Source organism: Ahaetulla prasina, chromosome 8 (genome assembly GCF_028640845.1).
Source record: "Ahaetulla prasina isolate Xishuangbanna chromosome 8, ASM2864084v1, whole genome shotgun sequence".
NCBI lineage: Eukaryota > Metazoa > Chordata > Lepidosauria > Squamata > Colubridae > Ahaetulla > Ahaetulla prasina.
Window position 1 is genome coordinate 80,171,614 of NC_080546.1, and position 23,227 is coordinate 80,194,840.

The following is a 23,227-nucleotide window of genomic DNA, read 5'->3' on the forward strand; positions in this document are numbered from 1 at the left end:
ATTTTCACAACGGCCGGCATCGTTTTTGCTTTACTGTTATTAAAGATTAGTGGGTTACAAAAAGAAAAAATTATATAGGTGTAGAAGTAGCAAAAGTCAAACAAAGAAGCGTCATTGAAGCTTTTCTTGGCAGGCAAGTAAGTCAGAGAATGAATGGTATAACAGCATATTTGGCAAAAGGCAAATGTTTTTGAATGCCTCTGTTATTTGCTTCAGAGAAGTCCCATCGATTGTAACAGGATTAGTCAGAATCAAATAGATTGAGAATAAGACCTCACAGGGGCCTCTGTGGCTCAGACTGCTAATGCAGTCTGTTATTAACAGCAGCTGCCTGCAATTACTGCAGGTTCTAGTCCCACCAGGCCCAAGGTTGACTCAGCCTTCCATCCTTTATAAGGTAGGTAAAATGAGGACCCAGATTGTTGGGGACAATAAGTTGACTTTGTATATAAATATACAAATAGAATGAAGACTATTGCTAACATAGTGTAAGCCGCCCTGAGTCTTCGGAGAAGGGCGGGATATAAATGCAAATTAAAAAAAAAAAAAGACACATACTAAAGAAACCCAACTGGGAAACTCATCTATTATTTGTCAGGCCAAAAGCCTTTTATTACATAATACAAAGTATTTGCTCCCAAGCTTTAGAAACCATATTTATCACATAACTTAATTATGAAAAAGTTCTTAGTATCCCTTACATCCCATTGAATTAAATACAGTAGGTAATTTATATAGATTTACCAGAATAGTACTCGTACAAGAAGAGACATGTTAAAAGTCCTGCTAAACATTTTTGTAAGTATTGTTGGAATGAAACGTGAGCAATACTAGTGTTCTTTCTTCCCAGTTTTATTTCTTGCTTGATTACAGGTAGTCCTGGATCATAATTGAGCCCAAAATTTCGGTTGCTAAGTGACATAGTTGTTAAAGTGAGTTTTGCCCCATTTTACAACCCTTCTTGCCACAGTTGTTAAATGAATCACTGTGGTTGTTAAGTTAGTAACACGGCTGTTAAGTGAATCTGGCTTTCCCATTGACTTTGCTTGTCGGAAGGTTGTAAAAGGGGATCGTGTGACACTACGACCGTCATAAATAGGAGCCAGTTGCCAAGCGTTGGAATTTTGATCACGTGACCATGGGGAGGCTACAAAGGTTGTACGTGTGAAAAATGGTCATAAGTCATTTTTTTTCAGTGCCGTTGTAACTTTGAACGGTCACTAAATGAACTGTTGTAAGTCAGGGACTACATATAGTTTCTTTAGCTCCTTGGGCAGGTAAGTTACCTGGCTTTATCTGAAAGAACAGATAAGCCCGTATTTTATTTTGGGGTTAATTGTAAATACAGTGGGTTCCTTCAACCCGCTGTCCTTAGGTAGCGCTGATGTGTGATGATTTTTCTCAGTCTGGCTGCAGATTGAAGTATCCATAAACGCTTTGTGTATCTCACAATTTTTATCAGAGTTTGTTGCAAAAATCAAATCCAGAAAGCACCCACAGGGAGACTGAGGCAGCAGGATCTATTAACTTCTTTATATACATAAAAGATGAAGATAAATGTACAATATCAATATAGATTCTTCTTCAATGTATTAGCAGTTACAAGCAAAACACAAGGCAGGAGAGTACAGTTAGTTTCATTTCAGCAGAGCTCAGACACTCTGGTTTCAGTTTCGTTTCTCACCACAGACTCAGAAGCTGCAGACTAAGACATGCCCTGGCTCCAGTCTGTCTCAGCTCCCATTGGCTGACTTAGTTGCTATGCCTATTCATTGGCTGACCTTGCTACCTTGTCCTATTCCAGTTGATAAATATACTCTGACAATTTTTCTGTGTTTAAACTTGGCAACTTTCAAGGGGCCTGGACTTCAAACATGGATGCCTTAAAAGTTGCCAAGTTTGAAAAACACTGGTGGAAGCCTAAACTAGGGTTCAAGCGATTTAAAGAAACAAGCAAGCCTTCTGCCAGCCTCACCCACCTCCAAGACAAAGCAGCAAAACAAAACAAAACTCACCATAAAATCCTGAAATTTACAGGGTGCAGGGGATCACGGGGAAAAACAGCTGATCATTGTGCTGCCCAGATCTTACCATTCACCAGTTAACATTGCCTTTTTGGAAAATAAACCTAGCTTTTATGAAGGCTGAGTTGGAAAACTGGGGGTGATAGATGCTGTCATTATTCCCCTCTGATATACCAAGGAAGATAAGGTACAGACTATTTAACTGTCCTTCTAACATTTTCCCCCCTCTCCTGGACTCCATTCATGCTTTTGTAATGTTGCCCCCATCGCTTGCCCAATGTCATCTCCAGGGTTTTTACAGTTTGACAGTGGGAAAACAATGGGGCAACCTTACAAAAGCATGAATGGAGTCCAGGAAAGAAAGGGGGAAAAAGTTAGAAAGAAAGAAAAAAGTTAGAAAGAAATTGGGAAAATGCTAATATTTTTTTTATTTGGAATCTTGTGTGGCTTTTTACTGTTTTTATGTCCGCATTTCTGTTTTATGCCTTGCTGGCCATGCTAAATTAGGTGGCTGTTATGTATATAGAGTAGAATAGAATAGAATAGAATAGAATAGAATAGAATAGAATAGAATAGAATAGAATAGAATAGAATAGAATTTTTATTGGCCAAGTGTGATTGGACACACAAGGAATTTGTCTTTAGTGCATACGCTCTCAGTGTACATAAAAGAAAAAGATACATTTTCTTTTTCTTTTATGATACATTCGTCAAGAATCATAAGGTACAACACTTAATGATAATTATAGAGAAACAGTCAATATAAACCTTAAGGATACCAGCTTATTTATCAAATAAGTGAACATATAAAGCCATGTCTGTGCTATTCAAAGACATCTAACAATTGGTACCTCTCTGTTACTTCTCAGAGACTTCAGCAACACCGAAACGTTGTGTAGCGAACAGAAATACTACTGTGAGACTTGCTGCAGCAAACAGGAGGCTCAGAAACGGTATGTGAAAAGGATTCTCTTATCACTGTGCAGCTTCAGTTGCCTTCTTGGATAGATTTTAAGGCAACAATTAAAGCAAACTGAAATCGTTTTGCATTTAGGTCCTTGCTGAAGGCCCAGTATTTTTGCTATGGTTTCTTCAACGTATGTTGGAATAACACTTCAGATAATAGCAATAGCACTTAGACTTTATATACCGCTTCACATCCTGTTCTGACCTAGGCATTCCCCAACCACAAAGCAGACTCCTTATCCCGACAAAAATCCCTTTTTATTAAGTTACTGTGAATTTCCGTCATTCACATTCAACAATGGGAATGACAGAATTGTCATTGACAGCATGAATTTCTGTCATTCACATTTCAAGGGTGAATTTACAGTCACAGACCTTATCTGGCTTGGAGAGGTGCCAGGCCCATATCTTCAAAACTTGGCAAAGAGTCTCGGAGAGTCACAAACCAATTAGGTGAACTAATTGCCTCCTGCAAACTCCACTTCCCTTCCACTCCTCTTTTATTCCCTCTGGGAGGGGCCATTCATCGTCCACCTGTGGCCTTACTCCCAAGTCGATCCTTGTTCCCTAGCTGTTCCCTTCGTCTGGCAACTCTGCGCATGCGCACACTGGGAACAGGCTCCAGCTTTTCGTCTGCCTCACTGATGTCTGACTCCAAAGGCAGCTGATAACTGTCATGCGGCCTTGGCTCTCTCTCTGCCTCCAATGCAGAGCACTCGTCAGAGCCTTCCCCAGACTCCAGGAGTGGCCCTTGTTCCTCCTCACTGTCCGAATCTGCTACCAGCTCCACTGGCCGCTGGTGGGCCACAGCACAGCCCTCTCTAAGCGGTTTACAGAGTCAGCCTATTGCCCCCAACAATCTGGGTCCTTATTTTACCGACCTCGGAAGGATGGAAGGCTGAGTCAACCTTGAGACGGTCAGGATCAAACTCCTGGCTGTGGGCAGAATTTACCTGTAATGATGCACTCTAACCACAGCACCACAGATAAAGCAAAGTCCTGCCTATTTTATTAAAATAAAGTATCTGTTTCCAGAAATTGGTTTTTGTTTTTTTTTTGCTTCTGTCTATATTTATCCAGAATTTCTTCCTATACGACCTCTAAATCCAGCTTTTTTTCAGCCCCAAATCCCCTGTTGTCTTCTGGCTCCTGAATCTGTAGGTCTGTTACTTAAGATTGTAGATCTGTTCATTAGGATATGCTCCCTAATCAAATTTGCAGATGTCCAAAATGGAAACTGTTCGTGTTAGTCATTCAGAACTTCAGTTGATGTAGTTACTGGTCCATGAACTGCAATAAAAGTTAATTTTATTTTCTTCAGGGCACAAACACATACGGTCATTAGAACTGCTAAGTTTATTGCTCAGCCAAGAACATGTTTTATAGAACTCATTAAGAGAACCTGCAAATCTCGTGCATTATCTAAACCTGTCCCAAAGGTACTTTTTTCCAGAGGCAATTGGACTTTCTGGTTTTTCTTTGACGACATTTCGCATCTGATCCAAGATGAGAAGTGAAATGTCTTCAAAGAAAAACCAGGAAGTCCAGTTGCCTCTGGAAAAAGCCCTTTTTGGACAACCGTGACCTGGATGACTGAGAATCTCCATAGATATCTAAACTTGTTTTTCCTCAACCTCAACAACTTTAAGATACGCGGGTTTCAACTCCCAGAACCCTCCAGCCAGCAATTTTACCTCATTCTTTTATCTTTTCATTTATCTTAACTCTACCGCCTCATCTTACTTCATTTTACCTCTCCTTTAATGAGGCAGATGCTCATTGTTTGTTGAAAGTCGACTAACTAGTCAAATTATCCAATACAATATGATACCTGTCTATGGAAGGTTATAGGAGGAATAAAAACAGAGATTTCCTTCCTTCCCTTCCCTTGATGGTAATAGCAACCCATGCGAAAATACAGTATGGTTGTCCATCCAAGTAGCTCTCAGTAGCTGGTTCTCCACAAGCAGGAGAACGAGATAGAAATCATGCAGAGTCCCTGAAGAAAAAGCATTACCGTAACAGAGAAGACAAGTGGTTTGTCCAGTGTTCAATTCCTGTTTAGGTTTTCTCGCATGGTTCATGCGCGGTCCTTTCTGCTCCCTTTTTTATTCCTCACATCCTTGTAAAGTAGATTAGGATTAGGATTATTTCTGGTTCTCGCTGTACACAGACAGCTAGCATGTCTGAAGTGGAGGCTCACCTGGCAAAAATGGTGAAATCCAATTTTTTTTTACTACCTGTTCTGTGGGCGTGGCTTGGTGGGCGTGGCAGAGGAAGGATACTGCAAAATCCCCATTCCCTCCCCACTCCAGGGGAAGGATATTGCAAAATCTTCATTCCCTCTCCAGTCCAGGGGAAGGATACTGCAAAATCCCCATTCCCACCCCACTCCTGGGGGAAGGATACTGCAAAATCTCCATTCCCACCCCACTCCTGTGGGAAGGATACTACAAAATCTCCATTCCCTCTCCACTCCCTCGGTCAGGATACTGCAAACTCTCCATTCCCACCCCATTCCTAGGGGAAGGATATCACAAATTCTCCATTCCCACCCCGCTCGAGGGAAAGGATACTACAAAATCCCCATTCCCTCCCCACTCTGGGGTGAGCCAGAGGTGGTATTTGCCGGTTCTCCGAACTGCTCAAAATTTCTGCTACCGGTTCCCCAGAACCTGCTGGATTTCACCCCGGGGCCTAGGTCTACCCACCTTCTCCTCTTAGTGTTACTAAGGGAGCCTGTTCCTATTTTTAATTGTGTAAATATGGGAGCTTTCACTAAGCAGGATCTTCCAGCTATAGTATTGGGGCTTTGCAAACTTATTTTATTTATTTATTTATTATTATTTATTTTTTTTAATTTGCACTTATATCCCACCCTTCTCTGAAGACTCAGGGCAGCTTAAACTATGTTAGCAATAATCTTCATCCTATTTGTATATTTATATACAAAGTCAACTTATTGCCCCCAACAATCTGAGTCCTCATTTTACCTACCTTATAAAGGATGGAAGGCTGAGTCAACCTTGGGCCTGGTGGGACTAGAACCTGCAGTAATTGCAAGCAGCTGCTGTTAATAACAGACTGTCTTACCAGTCTGAGCCACCAGTCTGAGCCACTTCTTCTCAACCTTCCGCTGCAGATCAACCCTTTGAACATTCAAGTTGATACACCTGTAACTGTGGTGCTTTGGAGGAAAAGGCTGAGTGAGGAGGGGAGATAAACAATTTTATTTTGGACAGCTGTAGAATTCGCTTTAAAGGAAGTTTGAAGTTTTCTTTTGAACAAACTACTTTTTTAAAAAAAGTAAAAGTGCAAATTATTATGGAGATGAAGAAAAAAAGTATTACCTGTTTAATGACGAGCGTAGTGAATTATTCCCCCAGAATTATTCTGGGGAAAAATAAAATGCTGTCTCCGCAGCCTTCTCCAAACTGATGCCTTCCAGATATGTTAGAATTACAACATCCAAAATCCCTAGCCACCATGCCTAGGGTGCCTCATGGTTGTAAGGAGTCCCAAAACACCTAGAACTGGGGTGTCAAACTCAATTTCATTGAGGGTCTCGTCAGGGTTGTGTTTGACCTGGAGGGGGGGCTGGGTTGGCGTAGCCAAGCATGGCCAGCGTAACGTCATTTGTGTTGGGGATACCTGTGGTGGCCCGAGCGCTCTGTCAGTGGAAATGAATCCCCGAGCTCCATTTTCAGCTGCAACAGCCTCCTGTAACCCTCTTCCAGCAAAAACAGAGCTCGGGGGTACCCGCACGTCCCTCCCGACCTCTGTTTTCGCTGGCAGAGGCATTGTGGGCCAGTCCGCTGTTTCCAGGGTGACCCCATGGGCCAGATCTAAGCACCCCGTGGGCCAGATTTGGCCCACGGGCCTTAAGTTTGACACCCCTGACCTAGAAGATCTCCACTTAGGAGACAGCAGATCAGACAGAGACAACCTTCATTCCATATTCCGCTTTTGACTTTGTAGGATGAGGGTGAAGAAGCTTCCAATGATCCTTGCCTTGCATCTGAAGCGGTTCAAGTACATGGAGCAGCTACACCGATACACCAAGCTCTCTTACCGAGTAGTCTTCCCCTTGGAGCTGCGACTCTTCAACACATCGGGAGAGGCCATCAACTTGGACCGCATGTATGACTTGGTGGCGGTTGTTGTTCATTGTGGCAGGTAAATTGCACTCTGTGCTCTGCCAGGGAGTTAAACCTGATGTAAGAATAAAATAGAATTTTTTATTGGCCAAGTGTGATTGGACACACAAGGCCACACAAGTCTTGGTGCATATGCTCTCAGTGTACATTAAAAAAAAAGATACCTTCATCAAGAATCATAAGGTACAAAACTTAATGATAGTCATAGGGTACAAATAAGCAATCGGTAAACAATCAATATAAATCGTAAGGATACAAGCAACAAAGTTACAGTCATACAGCCATAAGTGGAAGGAGATGGGTGATGGGAACGATGAGAAGATTAATAGTAATGCAGACTTAGTGAATAGTTTGACAGTGTTGAGGAAATTATTTGTTTAGCAGAGTGATGGCGTTTGGGAAGAAACTGTCCTTGTGTCTAGTTGTTCTGGTGTGCAGTGCTCTGTAGTGTCATTTTGAGGGTAGGAGTTAAAACAGTTTATGTCTAGGATGTGAGGGGTCTGTCAATATTTTCACAGTCCTCTTTTTGACTCGTGCAGTATACAGGTCCTCTATGGAAGGCAGGTTGGTAGCCGTTGTTTTTTCTGTAGTTCTAATTATCCTCTGAAGTTTGAAGTATATAAGGAATAATGTGGTAGTCGACGCCAGGGCTCACTCAGCTGATCGAATGCCTATCAGTCCGGAAGCCAAAATAAGGCTCTTTTTTCTCTTGCACCGAAGAGTTTTTATATATCCACCTACACCTGGGGATGCAGTGGCTAAGATGCTGAGCTTATCGAAAGGTAGGCAGTTCAGTGGTTCGAATCCCTAGTGCCATGTAACGGGGTGAGCTCCCATTACTTGTCCCAGCTTCTGCCAACCTAGCAGTTCGAAACCAGTTCGAAGTAGAAAAACAGGGACCACCTTTGGTGGGAAGGTAACGGTGTTCCATGCGCCTTTGGTGTTTAATCATCCTGGCCACATGACAACGTCTTCGGACAGCGCTGGCTCTTTGGCTTGAAACGGAGATGAGCACCGCCCCCTAGAGTCAGGAACAACTAGCACATATGTGCGAGGGGAACCTTTACCTTTTTACACCTGAGGCATTCATAAGTAGGCAAGCTTGTAAAGTTAAAATAGTAATCTCTTTCGATGGTCCTTGGGAGGTTCTAAAATTTATTTATTTATTTGTTTATTCATTCGTTCATTTATTGCAGGAGATAGATTGGTTGTGTGGAAAGCGAGACAGAAACGGGAATCAGCCTTCTCAGATTTTCCGAAGGAAGAGATAAGGCTGCTGTATTGATCTTTTTTTTTAAAAAAAAATCCCACCTGCATTTTAGTGAGAATGAAAAGAATTTTCCATCTTCTGTCAGTATACAAGCTGTGTCAGTGTCACTGTTCTGTTGCTTGATTTTTACATATAAGGGGGGGAAATCTACTCTACTCTAGCAGCTGCACACCATGTTTGTGTATGAGGAGAATTTGGCTGGCACCTTTCGTTTCTTTGCATAAACACAAGGTTGCATTAAACACGTCTTGTGTAACCTGAGCATTGCTCCCATACAGCCGTAAAATATGCAGATGTGGAAATGACCTATCTTAGAAAACTAACTGATCCCTTTTGCCCATTCCCCAAAGTTGGACTATCTGTCTCATCACGAAAACATCACATGGAGCCTTCTGCCTATTGCAGGAACAAAACTTAGCTGATAACAGCTGTCAGGGTAGATGTTTTCTCCATCAATGCTATCTTATCTTTTAGAGGACTACAGATTGACTTAGTGAGAAGGAAGGATAGGGTTTTTGTTTTTCCCTCCTGGAGACAAATAGTCTAGAAAAGATACACTCCATCTTGTGCTTTGTTTTTAAGCTTCTTCATCCTGACAAACAGCTATTTCTGAGGAGTTTAGTAATATAGGCCAGTGGTAGTCAACCTGGTCCCTACTGCCCACTAGTGGGCGTTCCAGCTTTCATAGTTGGTGGTAAGGGTTTTGTCCCATACTGAAGCACTTTCCTTTTTTTTTTAATTTAATTGATTTTTTAAAAAAATTTCATAGCATTATTTAAAAACATTTTCATTAGGTTGTCATAAAATTCCCTGTGACAATTTAAATTTCTGAAAGTATACTATTTGTATCGACCGCGCAGAAGTTTAGTTCACGTTACCTAAGTGAAACTAAATGGCGCTATAGTGCGACTGCAAAGAAAAGAGCCTCGTCCCAGAATAGCTCGCGCATCTCCCCCCACAGCACCCAGCTGTAACAGACAAGCAGAGCTGGTAGCCAGCACCCCCCCCAAACCTAATCCACGATGCGCAAGAGGCATGCACAGACAATGATACACGGCGCATTACTGTGGAACCGGTGGGCGGTTAGAAAATTTTACTATTAACAAAGATACAAAAGTGATTGGTAGGTATTAAAAGGTTGACTACCCCGATATAGGCACAGTTCTGATTCTCAGTCCAAAATGCCTGATTTTTCTACAGATCACACATTTTTCTTTAATGCCAGGTATGGGGTTCATGGGCTCATGAATTCTGCAAATTTTCCTCTCATCCTTCAGACAATCACTCGTATTGTCGGTGTCTTTAATGCTGGGATTAAGGCGGTGGACATTCAAATTCATCAAGAGCCCTTGTTGAAAACTAGGATCCAGTGTACAAGCTGGGGGAATGAAAGGTTAATGGGTAATGAAGTGGCCGAACGTCCCATTAAAATAAAAATAAAATGCTTACGATAATGATGAATCTGGATACAGGTAGCTTACTTAACCGTTCCATTGTGGCAGGTGTTCACTGTACTCAGAGTCCAAGCTAGGTTTATGAAGAGATGCCTGAAGACAGAGAAAACTCACTGCTCTCTAAACTACGGGAGGGGAGTCAAACCAGGACATGTCCTGTGTTGTTAAATCCAGAGATTCTTTTCACCAACAATAAGCCAGGTGAGAAATAGCCACAGGACCTGCATGTCAAGTTCCTGCCCTTGATCCGTCTCTCGTCATTTGGCCCTGACAGTGCAAATAAGTGCAAAGAGATTATTCAGTCCCCAACAAAAACAGAGACTCAAATGTCTTTTTTTTTTTTAAGTGAAGAGGGGTTTTGTTGTTGTTGTTGTTCATTTTAAATGATCTTTTTTAAAAGGTCAGAAAGTCTTACAGCTAGCCAGCATGACATGGCGAATCAGCACTAGAAGGCAACCTTGACTTTTGTGTGTGTGTGTGGGGGGGCTCTCCCTGCAGGCAATCCTGGTGGGAAGCAAACAGTTGATAGAAATAATGAGAATGTCAGGTGTTCTGACCCAGCTCCTCAAACACAGCAAACCCTCTGTAGTTAAATCAATGATTCCTTTAGTAGGAGCCTCAGCAGTCCCGGCAAAAAGCTTCTCTCTCACACACACACAGCAGGCTAACAAATCTATCCGGCAGGGAGATGAATAGTTGTCTGTCACACCCATTCATCTCCGGCCCCTGCCTTTTATCCCCAGAGATAGGGTAGGGCTTCGCTAGCAGCAGTGGCTCTTCCATCCCAAGGATCAGCCCATAGATTTCCACTGCTCTCCTCTCCTCTGCCTTCTGTGCATCAGACACTGGACCCAACTGTTCCTCCTCTTCCTCATCAGCCACCTCCACACCTGGGGGCTATTGACTGAGGGACAGCCCAGGCTCTGCCTCTGTCTTATTCTCTGACAGCTCCGTTCCCTCTTCCCCCTCGGAGCTCTCAGGTTGCCTTGATGCTGACCCTGACTCCCATGCCGCCTCCTCCGCCTCTGATTTGGCTGCTGGAGGGGCTGGCGGCCATCAGGCCACAACAAATACATTTGTTTTATTTATTTATTGTGCATTTTTTTATGCCGCCTGCTTAAAGAACTCTGGGGCGTTGAAGCACAGGTGATACCAACTGATGACGGGGAACAGCTAGAGGGGCAAGAAAATAGATTCTCGAAAGACAAGGCTCGTTCAGTGCCAACTGCCAGCTCTGGATAGAAAACAAGAGTAACAAAAACAGCTGAATCTGTTTGCAAATGGTTGTTTAACCCAGTAGGGTAGACGGGAGGAAGCTTTGGCTATGTGCACTGTTTAAAAAAAGACAGCTGAATGTGCTATATAAAAACATTCCTTCACGCTGGAGACTAGATGTTAGATATAATGTTTAAAGAGCCATTTGTTTTTGTTTTATTTTTCTGTAACATACTGAGTCTGGACTGTCCAACACAGCCTCTCCCCCTCCCGCCGCCCCACCTCTTTTTCTTACTCAACTCAGCCTGGTCAAGCAGTCCTGAAGCTGTTTTGGTGCTTTTTTCCCAGGCCCTTGGAAAAACATTGCTCCTTGCAAAAGATCCGTATTTTAGTCTGCTTGCACCTGTTTAATACATTCAGGGGGACTGTTTGGTAGGATTTAGTCCTGTGAAGACCCAAAGGAAAAAGAATTCCTGTCTGTTTCTAACATTCCCCCATCCCTGTTTAAGCATCTCTTTCAAAGTATTTGAAAGAGCTCCATGTTTACTCTGTGGAGCCTGTAATTGGAGTGGGAAGAAGAGAGAGGCGTGAATGAGCACTCGCTTGAGCTCGTAACTGCCAAGATGGCAGCAAGAGAAGAAATAAGCGACTCTAAATGGTCTGGAGAGCAACTTGGGTGCAGCACTTAAGGCAGCAAACAGGAGGGCATGAGTGACAGTCCCCCCTTAAATATAAAGACAGCTACCATATTTTTTGGAGTATAAGACGCACCTTTCCCCCCACAAAAGAAGCTGAAAATTTGGGTGCGTCTTATACTCCGAATGTCCAAGCTTTTTTTTTCAGCCCTGACGAGGCCCTAGTGAGTGAAGCGCTTGGCCTGCTTTTCTCGTTGCTGCTCCGTCGGACGATCAGCTGTGCTTTAGAAGCTGTTTTTCAGCCCTAATGAGGTGCTAGCAAGTGAAGCATCTTCTGAGCTTTGCCTGTTCCTTCAACTGTCAGCTGTGCTTTGACGAGGCGCTAGCAAGTGACGTGATCTCCCTGCTTTGCTCCGACTCTCAGCTGTTCTTTAGAAGCTTTTTTTCAGCCCTAACGAGGCGCTAACGAGGCCCTAGTGAGGGAAGCGCTTGGCCTGCTTTTCTCGTTTCTGTTTCTGGACGATCAGCTGTGCTTTAGAAGCTGTTTTTCAGCCCTAATGAGGCGCTAGCAAGTGAAGCATCTTCTGAGCTTTGCCTGTTCCTTCAACTGTCAGCTGTGCTTTGACGAGGCGCTAGCAAGTGACGTGATCTCCCTGCTTTGCTCCGACTCTCAGCTGTTCTTTAGAAGCTTTTTTCAGCCCTAACGAGGCGCTAGCCAAGTGACGTGACCTCCCAGTGCTTTGCCTGCTTTTCTCATTGCTGCTTCCTCTCAGCGGTGCCTTAGAAGCTGTTTTTTATCCCCAAGCAGGGGATAAAAAACCAGCAAACTAATGTGCTGAAGCTGACCAGACTAAGGACACTAATCCAGATGAATACCTGGTAGGGAGATTTTTTTTTTCCTATTTTCCTCCCCAAAAACTAAGCTGCGTCTAATACTCTGGTGCGTCTTATACTCTGAAAAATACGGTAATTGGGTAACTTTGGGCTGGTCACTCTCTCTCAGCCCTAGGAAGATCATGGCAAGCCATTTTCAAAAATTTTGCCAAGAAAACTGCAGGGATTTATCCAGATAGATGCCAGGGGTCAAGGTTGGCTTGAAGGAGCATATGCGCACACATATGTAAACAAACACCCTCTCACACCTGTGTCTTCCCATCGGAACACTGGTGGTACCAACTGAACATGGAGGTTGGTATGGAGAAAGTTCACCTGCAGAACTCCCCATTTGTGTGTGAAAGAAACAGTGGGGAAAGAATTTAGTGTCACCCTTGGAGTATATGAAGAAGAAGAAGAGGTCAACACGGTGTTCTGTCTCCTTCCCCACTTCGGAGTAACGAGCTGACCTTCAGCCAGTGGATTCACGGCTCTTATCAGTCCTGGCAGAGAAATCGCAGCTGCCTGCCAAAGTTCAAACAAATGACTCACAGAATAAGACTTTCAGCTCTCTTTGAAACAGTTCAGCTAATCTTTTGCTCCCCATGGAGCGTGAGCAGTCCCAAAGCTCCTTATATATCTTCCCTTTGATAACGCCGCCTCTCTAATCTTCCGAAGCATGGGTTAATCCAAGCTTGATTATTATTATTATTATTATCAGCTGGGTCTGAAGGCGTAGCCTGAGGAAGGTAGGAATCAGGGGATGATGGTCTCATTACATCCTCCGACTGGCCTGGTTCTGGCTCCTGGAGCCGGGCCAAAGGCATCGGTGCTCCCGAGGTAAACCTTACCAGCCCTTCCCCCTCACTCTCGGAGTCACTTTCGGACATGGGGCCAGGTTCAGGGGCTGGAGCACAACACACGGAAGTTATTTTCATTATTTTTGTGTTTAGAAAATTCTCTAGGATTCTGGTTTTTCTATTTTAATTTGTGGGTTTTTTTCTTTCCTTTCTTCCTTCCTTCCCTTCTTTTTCCTTCCCTCTTCATTCTCCTTCCTTCCTTCCTTCCTTCCTTCTCAGTGGGCCTAACCGTGGACACTATATCACCATTGTGAAGAGTCATGGCTTTTGGCTATTGTTTGATGATGATATTGTAGAGGTGAGTAAATCGACAATTTTAAGCAAACCGGCCAAGCCTTATCGGGCCTGTTTAGGTGTTAACAGCATTTCATTTGCTGAAAGTAAAATCCTTATTATTCTAAGGCAAAGTTTTTCCACCCGGTCAACTTTTAACATGCGCGGGTTTCAACTCCCTAAATTCCTCAGCCAGCTTAATAGATATAATAATATCATTCTCTCCCTTGTGGTTTGGAAGAATTCATGTCTTTCATGTTTTTTTTTTCAACCGTGCTTTCAAGGACTAATTTTTTAAAAAAAAAGTCAAGATGGCAGTTAGAATATAGGCAGTCCTCAAGTTAGGAACAGTTGCTTAGCAACCATTCAAAGTTACCTCCCCAAAGCTACTCCCAATCCAGATACAAAGTTCCAACAGCCACTCTCCCCCCACCCCCTTATAATCACATTTTGGGGGCTTGGCAACTAGCTTACATTTATGGTCGTTTGTAGCAACTCATGTATTTGATCACGATTTACATTTTTGCTGGAAATGAACAATTAATTTGGCTCCCAGCAAAAATCACCCTTTGCCGACATGGATTCGCTTATATTTACCATATTCCCTTAACACCCATGGCATTTGTTTAATGACTGCAGTGAGTCACTTAATCACCACCTTTAAAAAAATGCTGCAAAATAGAGTGTGGTCGTTTGTTGACCGTCTTAATAACCAGCCTAACCTATGACCATAATTTCGGCCTCATTTACAGTCAAGGACTATCTGTTGTGCAGTCAAAGGAGACACTTCTAAAACCCAGATGGAACGTCGATCATGTTGTTGCAGTCATATTGTCACAGAAAGTTTTTGTTACACTTTTTTTTTTTTTACCATTCCATATGTCGTGTCCCACTCCTCCGCTGAGGGCCGGGTCAGGGAAATCCGAATCAGGCATGCCTCTGCAGCTCTGCCAAAGTCCTAGCAAAGTCCTCAAGGCAGGCAGGAGACCAGAAAGTGACTTCAGCAAGATATGTTTAGACTTTGCCTGACTCAGAGAATGCCAGAAAGCAGGTCCTTTATATAGGCCATGGGGTGTGGCTCCATGACTCAGCACTTATCCCAGCCTGCCCCTCCCTTCCTTCTGTTGCCTCCGCCTATCAAGTCTTCTGACGCGAGGGTCACTCCAGTCGGCAGCTGTTGGCAATAGACCTCCCTCAGGCTCACATGCTGTGGAGGAGGGGGAGGGGTCTAGTTGCTCCGTTTGCCTGGGCATGGAGCCAGAGCTGGGGGCTGGAGGTATTTCCTCCTCTTCAGCCTGTCTGGGCATGGAGCCAGGGCTGGGGCCGGGAGGCATACTAGGACATTCCTCCGGAAGCAGATAAGCAGGCCCCGGCTGTGGTGAGACTGGGCGAGACACAACACCATATGGATACCTTTAGTCCTTTACAGTAAGACTGAGTTGGGCTCAGTCTTATAACTCCACTTGCTAATCGAAGCTCCATCTTGGAAGTTTTGACGATGATTTTGTTTGCTTTATATTTATCAGATTACAATCCGAACATCGCATGCAGAAGAGCTGCCAAATTTCCTACGGCTGCCATTGTTTTAAGATGGAGTAACATCTTAATTTGTGGATAATGTAAAAATGATGTTTGTGTTGTTTTAGGTCTTATCACATGTCACTGACTGCGACGATGTCATTGAATCATGAATCATTGTACAGGTAGTTCTCGACTTACAACCACAGCTGAGCCCAAAATTTCTGTTGCTAAATGAGACATTTGTTAAGTGAGTTTTGCCCCATTTTACAGCCTTTCTTGCCATGATTGTTAAGTGAATCTCTGCAGGTGATAAGTTAGTGACACGGTTGTTAAGTGAATCCGCTTTCCCCATTGACTCTGCTTCTCAGAAGGTCACTAAAGCTGATCACATGACCTTCAGGACACCGCAGCCGTCATAAATATGAGTCAGTTACCAAGCATCCAAACAGTAAATCACGTGACCATGGGGATGCGGTCACCTTGCACCTGAATGTCCAGAAGTGTGAAAAATGCTCACAAGTCACTTTTTTCAGGGACGCTGTAACTTCGAACGGTCACTAAATGAACTGTTGTAAGTCGAGGACTACCTATACCGAGATAGTACTGTTAGGAAGTGGGGAAGAAAAAGCAAAATATTTTTTTCCCCAAGAATCAGTTGAATTCACACGAAAGAGACTTGGATTAAACAAAGTTTAATAAAGTCTGAGTTGTACGACTTGCAGACCAGAAATAGTCCAAAGATCTCAGCTGTCCACAATCTTTTCAACAATGAGGGAGAAATATATGCATACACCTGTGGTGGGTTGCCCCCGGTTCGGACCAGTTCGCAAGAACCGGTAGTAAAACCGGCGGGAGGCTCCGCCCACTGACCCGGATGTTATCAGGAAGCTTCTGCACATGTGCAGAAGAGCGCGCGCAGCCCCGTTGCGAACCAGTAGTGAAGGTAAGTAGAACCCACCCCTGGCATTCACATATTGCAAGTACGTAGTATATGGAAAGAGTTTAGCTAACTATTTTGTACCTGGTTGTCTAGTTTGCTGAAACCTGAGGCCAAATCCTATTGCTATAAACATGACATCAATTTCAGCATTCCTGAAACTTTTGATAGCATCTTTCTTTTCTTTTCTCCCCTTAGAAAATTGATGCACAAGCTATTGAAGAATTCTATGGCCTGACATCCGATATATCAAAAAATTCAGAATCTGGATATATTTTATTTTACCAGTCAAGGGAATGATTGGGAAGACTTGTGACTTTCTCCATACTCGAGTGGATCGATCCTGACCAACACTGTTAACTTGACTACTCTGTAGACGTGACCAATACAGCCCACGCAGGATCATTGCTTGATCGCTGACTAAAACTCCTAACTTATGTCTAGAAGATTCTCCCATCTTAAGTCATCAAGAAAAAGAACCAATGTATAGAGACTCGCATTCATCAGGTGAATCCGCTGAATTGAGGTATAATGTTGGCTAGATGCTTGCATCACCGTTAAAGACCATTTCTTCACCCATTCCTTTTCAGCAGTGATTTTCAGACTGTTCCATGTGGAGTTGTTGCGTTTCTTAAATGATCTACGAGTGTTCCTCAATAATAAGACCACTCAAAATGAGAGCAATCTATGAGATACCTACTAGTGGGGAGGTCTACGACAATTTGCCACAGCCAGCTCGTCAAGGGGCAAGAGATACACTAATATCAAAGGAACAGAAATAGAACCATTAAAGGACGCTAAAGAAAGGACAAAATGAAACGTGAATGGCAATAATTACCGTATTTTTCAGAGTATAAGATGCACGTTTCCCCATCCCCTCCCCAAAGAAGGTGAAATTTTGGGTGCGTCTTATACACCGAATGTAGCCAAAACCGCGAGGCACAGAGGCTGCGATGGTCTGTGGCAATCCCTGCAGCCTGGAACAGCTGATTGGGGGTATTCCAGGAGGCAGATCCACCCGCCAGTCAGGCTGAATCAGGCTGCAATAATGTGCTGAAGCTGACCTGGGTTTTGGCTATTTGCTGCAAGGACTCAGAGTTTGCAGCAGCAATCACATCCAGAAAGCACACACAACTAATTGATTCAGCAGGATTCAATAATTTCTCTTTATATATAACACATGAAGTAAAATATACAATACCAAAAGTAAGTTTTCCAAGCAAAACACAACAGAGGAGAGGAGTTTCAGTTTCAGTTTTGAGCAGCAGACTAGTTTGCAGCTTTAGCACAGACTCAGAGCTAAGCCATGCCCAGGCTCCTTGCTGTCTCCTTCCTTGTTGCTCACACAGCAAATCCTGTTTCAGTTTCCAAACAGCCCTCAACTCCCTCACAGTGACAGGATGCTAGCCAGATAAATACGGATGGATGCTGGTAGGCAGAGGCAGATTTTTTTTTTCTTATTTTCCTCCCCGAAAACTAAGGTGCGTCTTATACTCCAGAGCATCTTATATTCCAAAAAATATGATAAATTAAATTGTTGAGTTATTGCATGGTGAGTTAGCCATGTCGGATTGTCCTGTAGTGAGTTGGCTGCAGTAAGCAGTCCCATTCCATTACTAAGATCCATATCAGACCAGGTGGTTCATTGCTGATCCCCAGGGGGATAGAGAGGAAGGAAGGAAACTGTATTTGAAGAAGCAAGAATATATTCTCAGAAGGAATAGGATCTGCTGAAGATGCTTCACTCAAGCCACTTCTCCCAAATCAGGAACCATAGTTAATACCAGGGGTGAAATCCAGCAGGTTCTGACAGGTTCTGAAGAACTGGTAGTGGAAATTTTGAATAGTTTGGAGAACCGGTAGAAGATATTTTGAGTAGTTCGGAGAACTGGCAAATGCCACCCCTGGCAAGCCCTGGAGTGGGGTGGGAATGGAGATTTTGCAGTATCCTTCCCCTGCCACGCCCACCAAGCAATATTACACCCACGAAGCTACGCCCACAGAACCGGTAGAAAAAAATTTTGGATTTCACCACTGGTTGATCCCAATTCCTTAAAGCAGCTTTTCCCGACCTGTATATTTCTAGATGTTTTAGGCTGCAACTTGCATCTTTGAGCTTTTCCCATGCTGTTCAGGGATAGTGTAAGTTGTTGTCTAAAACATCTGGGTGGCATCCAGCTCAGGGAATGCTGATTGTTCTATCTGTTCAGCCCATAACTACAGTATAGGTAGTCCTCAATTGCGACTGTAATTGAGCTACACCCGATTTTATGAGCTTTTTGGCAACAGTCATTAAGTGAAAGCGGTGGTTGTTAAACAAACCTGCTTTAGCCAATGGGCTAAATGGAAGTAAATGATAGTTTACCGCAAAAAAAAAATGCAGAAAATCACTGTCATGTGACCACAGAATGCCACCAATGGCCAGTTGGCAAGCATCCAAAAATGTGATCACATGACTGGCTGTTGGGATTTTGAAACTGGGTGGTGAATTAATTCCGGGGAAGTCCATCGTAATTTTGAACGGTTGCTAAGCAATCGGTCACCATCAAGGACCACCTGCACTGATGTTAGACTGAAGGTATAAAATGTAAAGTGCGCACATGCATTTTTTTAATGCATGAATTCCAGGAAGCCTTACCCAGCCCATGCTATGAAGTGAATTTTTAAGGGGCCTTGTAGTGTGGGTGGTGAAAAGGGTTTTCGTGTTGTAGGAAACCCGAAATCATTGCTTTAAAGGTCATTGCTGGTCACGGAAAGGAAAGATAAATATGTTTTTGGGAACTGGGCTTGGGCTGTGGATTATTTCACATGGTGTTCTGTTCTCCCTTAGAGAAGCTCTGCGCTTGGGTGTATTGAAAAAGAAATCAAATTGGCAACGCCAAGCCATACTTTCCCTTAAAGTGATTTTAGTCTCACTTAAATCGTGCTGCAGATCCACATTCCCTGTTTATTAGGGGGATTTGGCACTGGGGAAAAAAAGTGGGGGGAGCTATTTCTCCGGGTTCGCTTCATTGCAAATGTTACAGTTTTGTTCTTCACCCGAAGAGATACCAAAAATTTGGCTCTTGCTTTTTCAGATCTGTTTTTGTATCAACGCCGCATGCATCATCCAGGAGTTGCATATCCAGTTAAGCAAATAGGAAGCACAATCCAAAGTTCTATAAGGTTGAAACCCATAAGCAGAATCCCAGGCAAGCAGGGATTTTTTAGTTCTTTTCCCTCTTGGAAGATTGAACAGGTGTGCATATGAGATCCTGCACGCTGCTGGATTGAACAGTGGTGCTGAGCAGGGTGGGTTCTACTTACCTTTACTACCAGTTTGCAACGGGAGTGCGTGTGCATGTGCAGAAGCCCCCTGATGATGTCAGGGCGGGTGGGCGGAGCCTCCCGCCGGTTTTACTACCGGTTCTATAGAACCGGACAGAACCGGGAGCAACCCACCACTGGTGCTACAGATTGCCACATTTCAGTAAATTTCGTGGACCGCAGAGAGCAAAACGGGATGGACTTTCTGGAGTTCCCCAGGATCTGTAACATATTTCTCATCTGCAGTAAGAAGAATCAATTATTGGGTTCTTCCGATTCTTTGCCCTGAAGTATGACGCAAGAAGTTGAATTTTGGATGAGTAGAAAAGATTGCAATTTCGAAGGCTCCCAGTGAGTTCAGTGTGATGAAGTCAGTGGAGGATAATCGGCAAGATCAATAAGGGAGGCACAGAATCACTGAGAGTTGAGGGTTTTTCAATGCTAAGAGGTAAAACCTAACATCTGTTTCTGGTATCCCTACAATCCTGCCTGACCTTTCTAGCTTAAGAAATACAGGTAGTCCTCGATTTACAACAGGGACCAATTCAAAGTTACAACGGCACTGAAAAAAAGTGACTTACGACCATTTTTCACAGTTAACGACAGTTCCAGCATCCCCGTGGTCACACGATCAAAATTCCGACGCTTGGGAAGTGACTCACATTGATGACCGTCGCTGCGTCCCAAGGTCGTGTGATCCCGTTTTGCAGCTTTCTTAACAAGCGAAGTCAACGGGGAAGCCGGATTCACTCAACAACCGGGTTTTATCAAGTGCAGCGATTCGCTTAACGACCAAGACAAGAAAGGCGGTGAAATGGGGCAAAATTCTCCTTTAGCAAATGCCTCACTTAACAGCAGGAATTTTGTGGTCGTAAGTCGAGGACTACCTGTAAAAGCTCAATTTTGAGTGGTCCCCATCAGGTTTTATGTCACAGAATAAATGGGCCACAATTGACTGCAATGTTCTTACCAGTCATTTTACAACAGTTTATAGAGCTACCTTGAATGGGTGCTTTACAACGCACAAAGTACTTCCGGTTGTCATAACGCAGGGGTGTCATGGCCTGACATCTGGATGCAGCCTGCAGGGTGCTTAGATCTGGCCGGCCATCACAAGCACCTCTGACACGAGTGACGTCAAACTAGCCATACCCACCTTGGCCACATTCAACCTGCCCCCCCCCCCCCCGAGGTCAAATACAACCCTGATGCGGCTGTCAATGAAATCGAGTTTGATACCCCTGTCGTAAAGTGTCATTCCCCTCCCCTTCCCCCCCGCAAGGTCCCATGATAGCTCACCTTTATTGACCGGTTGCAACGTCCCATGGTCACATGACTGCAATTTTACAACTTTTTTGCTAGCTTATGGCAAAAAAAAACAACAGCCGCAACAACAACCCATTCAGAAAAATGGGTTCCCTTATCAAGACACATCATTCACTTAATGGCTGAGGGGATTCGCCTAATGACTGCTGTGAAAAACTGGTGTGGTCACATTAGTGCCCCAACTCGCGACCAGATTTCTAGTCTCAAAGCGTCCTAGGATGAGGACAAGCTGCATTGAGCCAGAGAATTTTTTTAAAAACCCTCTTTTTCCTTCAAAATTATAGTCGCTACATGTGCAGGACAGTTCTGACCCCAAATATGTTCTTGAGGGAACCTGTTTTCCCTTTCCTCTCACAGAAGTGAGGAACTGCCAATCGGATCCAAAGAAAAAAGAATAAAATGCTGTACTTTTAATGCAACAGCTAAATATCGCGGTACCTACTGGATATAGCCATTCCCAGGAGAATCCCATCATTTTTCTGATGCGATAATTAAGATCCGTCCTCTCGGCAGGAATGAAGGATGAAGACGATAGGGACAGTGCTTCTAATTTGCTTTGGCTCTAAGAACAGCTCGAAATGTAGGTGTCGAACAGTCTTCACTCCTAAGATTTAAGCACGAGTGAACAATTACTGGATTGCAAGTATTTTTGATTTCCTGACTTCTACCTTTTTAAAAGGAAACTTTTTTTTCCCCCTTGCTTTAACTAATTGTTTAAAATGGCGTTTGAGGAAGTGAAAGTAAAGAGCAAGCTGCATAATTAAGAAGCTGGGAAACTATTTCTGGATTGTAACGAATTGAGCTCTCCTATACTTAAAGGGAAAACGGCGTTTATTTGCTGAGAATGTGAAAGTGAATGGAGATTTTATCTTATTGTGTTGGACTGTGGATTGTTGGATTATATTAGTTTGTTTAAGTATTTCATAAGGGGATTCTCCGTAAGAACTTCGCCGTGAAGGCTCTTTCAGAAGAATGGATTCGTGACTTTATACAGGATTATACAGAAAGAATGTATTTAATTATTCAAAAATACGAATTGATACAAAATGGGGATGTTTTTGATGAGAGCTTGGAGGAAATTAACCAGTGTAATCAGTACTTGGATGGAATGGAGGTACAAACAAAAATGGATAAAAATGAAGATATGATCGTGAATAAACAAGATGATCTAAGTTTAGATGAAATGCCTGAATCTGTGTTACAAGAGGCTGTCTCCCGAATTGGAAAAATTCACAGGGTTAATGCTTTCCAAGAGTTTTCTTTCCAGACTGATGGAATATATGGCAGTAACTTGTGGATTGTTGGACATAAGGAACTATCAGGAAATATTGTGATTGACTTTTTAAAAGGAGTAATGAAGGAAAGACAGAGACTAATGCATCAAATAAAATGGCAAGAGATAAAAGTATTATCCTTGAAAGAATCTTTTTTTGAAATATTAACAGATAAAAACATTAGCGTCCCTGAAAGACTTTATGTGAGAAAGATCTGGAAGAAATGGGTTGATTACATGTTTCACATCTATCATAAAAGACTAAATATTTGGATTTATATTGGATTTTGAATATAAAGTTGAGATACTGTAATTTTTTGTGTTCAAATTATATATAATGTGTTCTACTGAATTGCAATTAGAATATTCTTGAAAGATCTTATGTAAGAAAGATTTGGGGGAAAAATTATATGTTTATAGAAGCTATAAGGGAGATATTCTCTGAATTGGATTGGACTTTTACGCATTAGCTGGCTTTAAATACTTTAGGATTAATTTGTTCTACTGATTTATATATTTTATTATTGTTAATTGTTAAAAAAAAATTATTTATTTTTTTTTGGAGGATTTTGGTTTTGTAAGGAGGAAGTCAGAGTTAGAGAGGGAAAATTGGTATAATAGTTTTGGGATTTTTTTTAGCATATGTTTTGTTTTATTTTTAACTATACCTTGTGTTTCTTCCGGGAAGTCAGGGGGGAGGGGGGAGGGGGGTTTGTGAAGGGAGGAGGGATGGGAGTTGGGGGAAAGGGGGGGAAAATTTTTTGTAAAACTTTTTGAATTAAAAAAAAAAGAAAAATGGGTTCCCTTATCAAGACACATCATTCACTTAATGACTGAGGGGATTCGCCTAATGACTGCTGTGAAAAACTGGTCACATTAGTGCCCTGACTCGCGACCAGACAAGCTGCATTGATCCAGACAATTTTTTAAAAACCCTCTTTTTCCTTCAAAATTATAGTCGCTACATGTGCAGGACAGTTCTGACCCCAAATATGTTCCTGAGGGAACCTGTTTTCCCTTTCCTCTCACAGAAGTGAGGAACTGCCAATCGGATCCAAAGAAAAAAGAATAAAATGCTGTACTTTTAATGTGACAGCTAAATATCGCGGTACCTACTGGATATAGCCATTCCCAGCA

At 42.9% G+C, this 23,227-nt stretch overlaps 1 protein-coding gene across 2 annotated transcripts in view; it reads left to right on the forward strand.

Annotated features, from left to right (window-relative positions):
* USP46 (ubiquitin specific peptidase 46) overlaps positions 1-22,437 on the forward strand; it is a 48,557-nt gene extending 26,120 nt beyond the window's left edge. For both annotated transcript variants that reach the window (XM_058192607.1, XM_058192608.1), the window contains 4 exons: positions 2,894-2,977; positions 6,969-7,166; positions 13,674-13,752; positions 16,384-22,437. In XM_058192607.1, the coding sequence (XP_058048590.1) occupies positions 2,894-2,977; positions 6,969-7,166; positions 13,674-13,752; positions 16,384-16,485 (463 nt within the window). In that variant the 3' untranslated portion in view covers positions 16,486-22,437. The remainder of the gene's footprint in view (positions 1-2,893; positions 2,978-6,968; positions 7,167-13,673; positions 13,753-16,383) is intronic.
* The last annotated feature ends 790 nt before the right edge of the window (positions 22,438-23,227 follow it).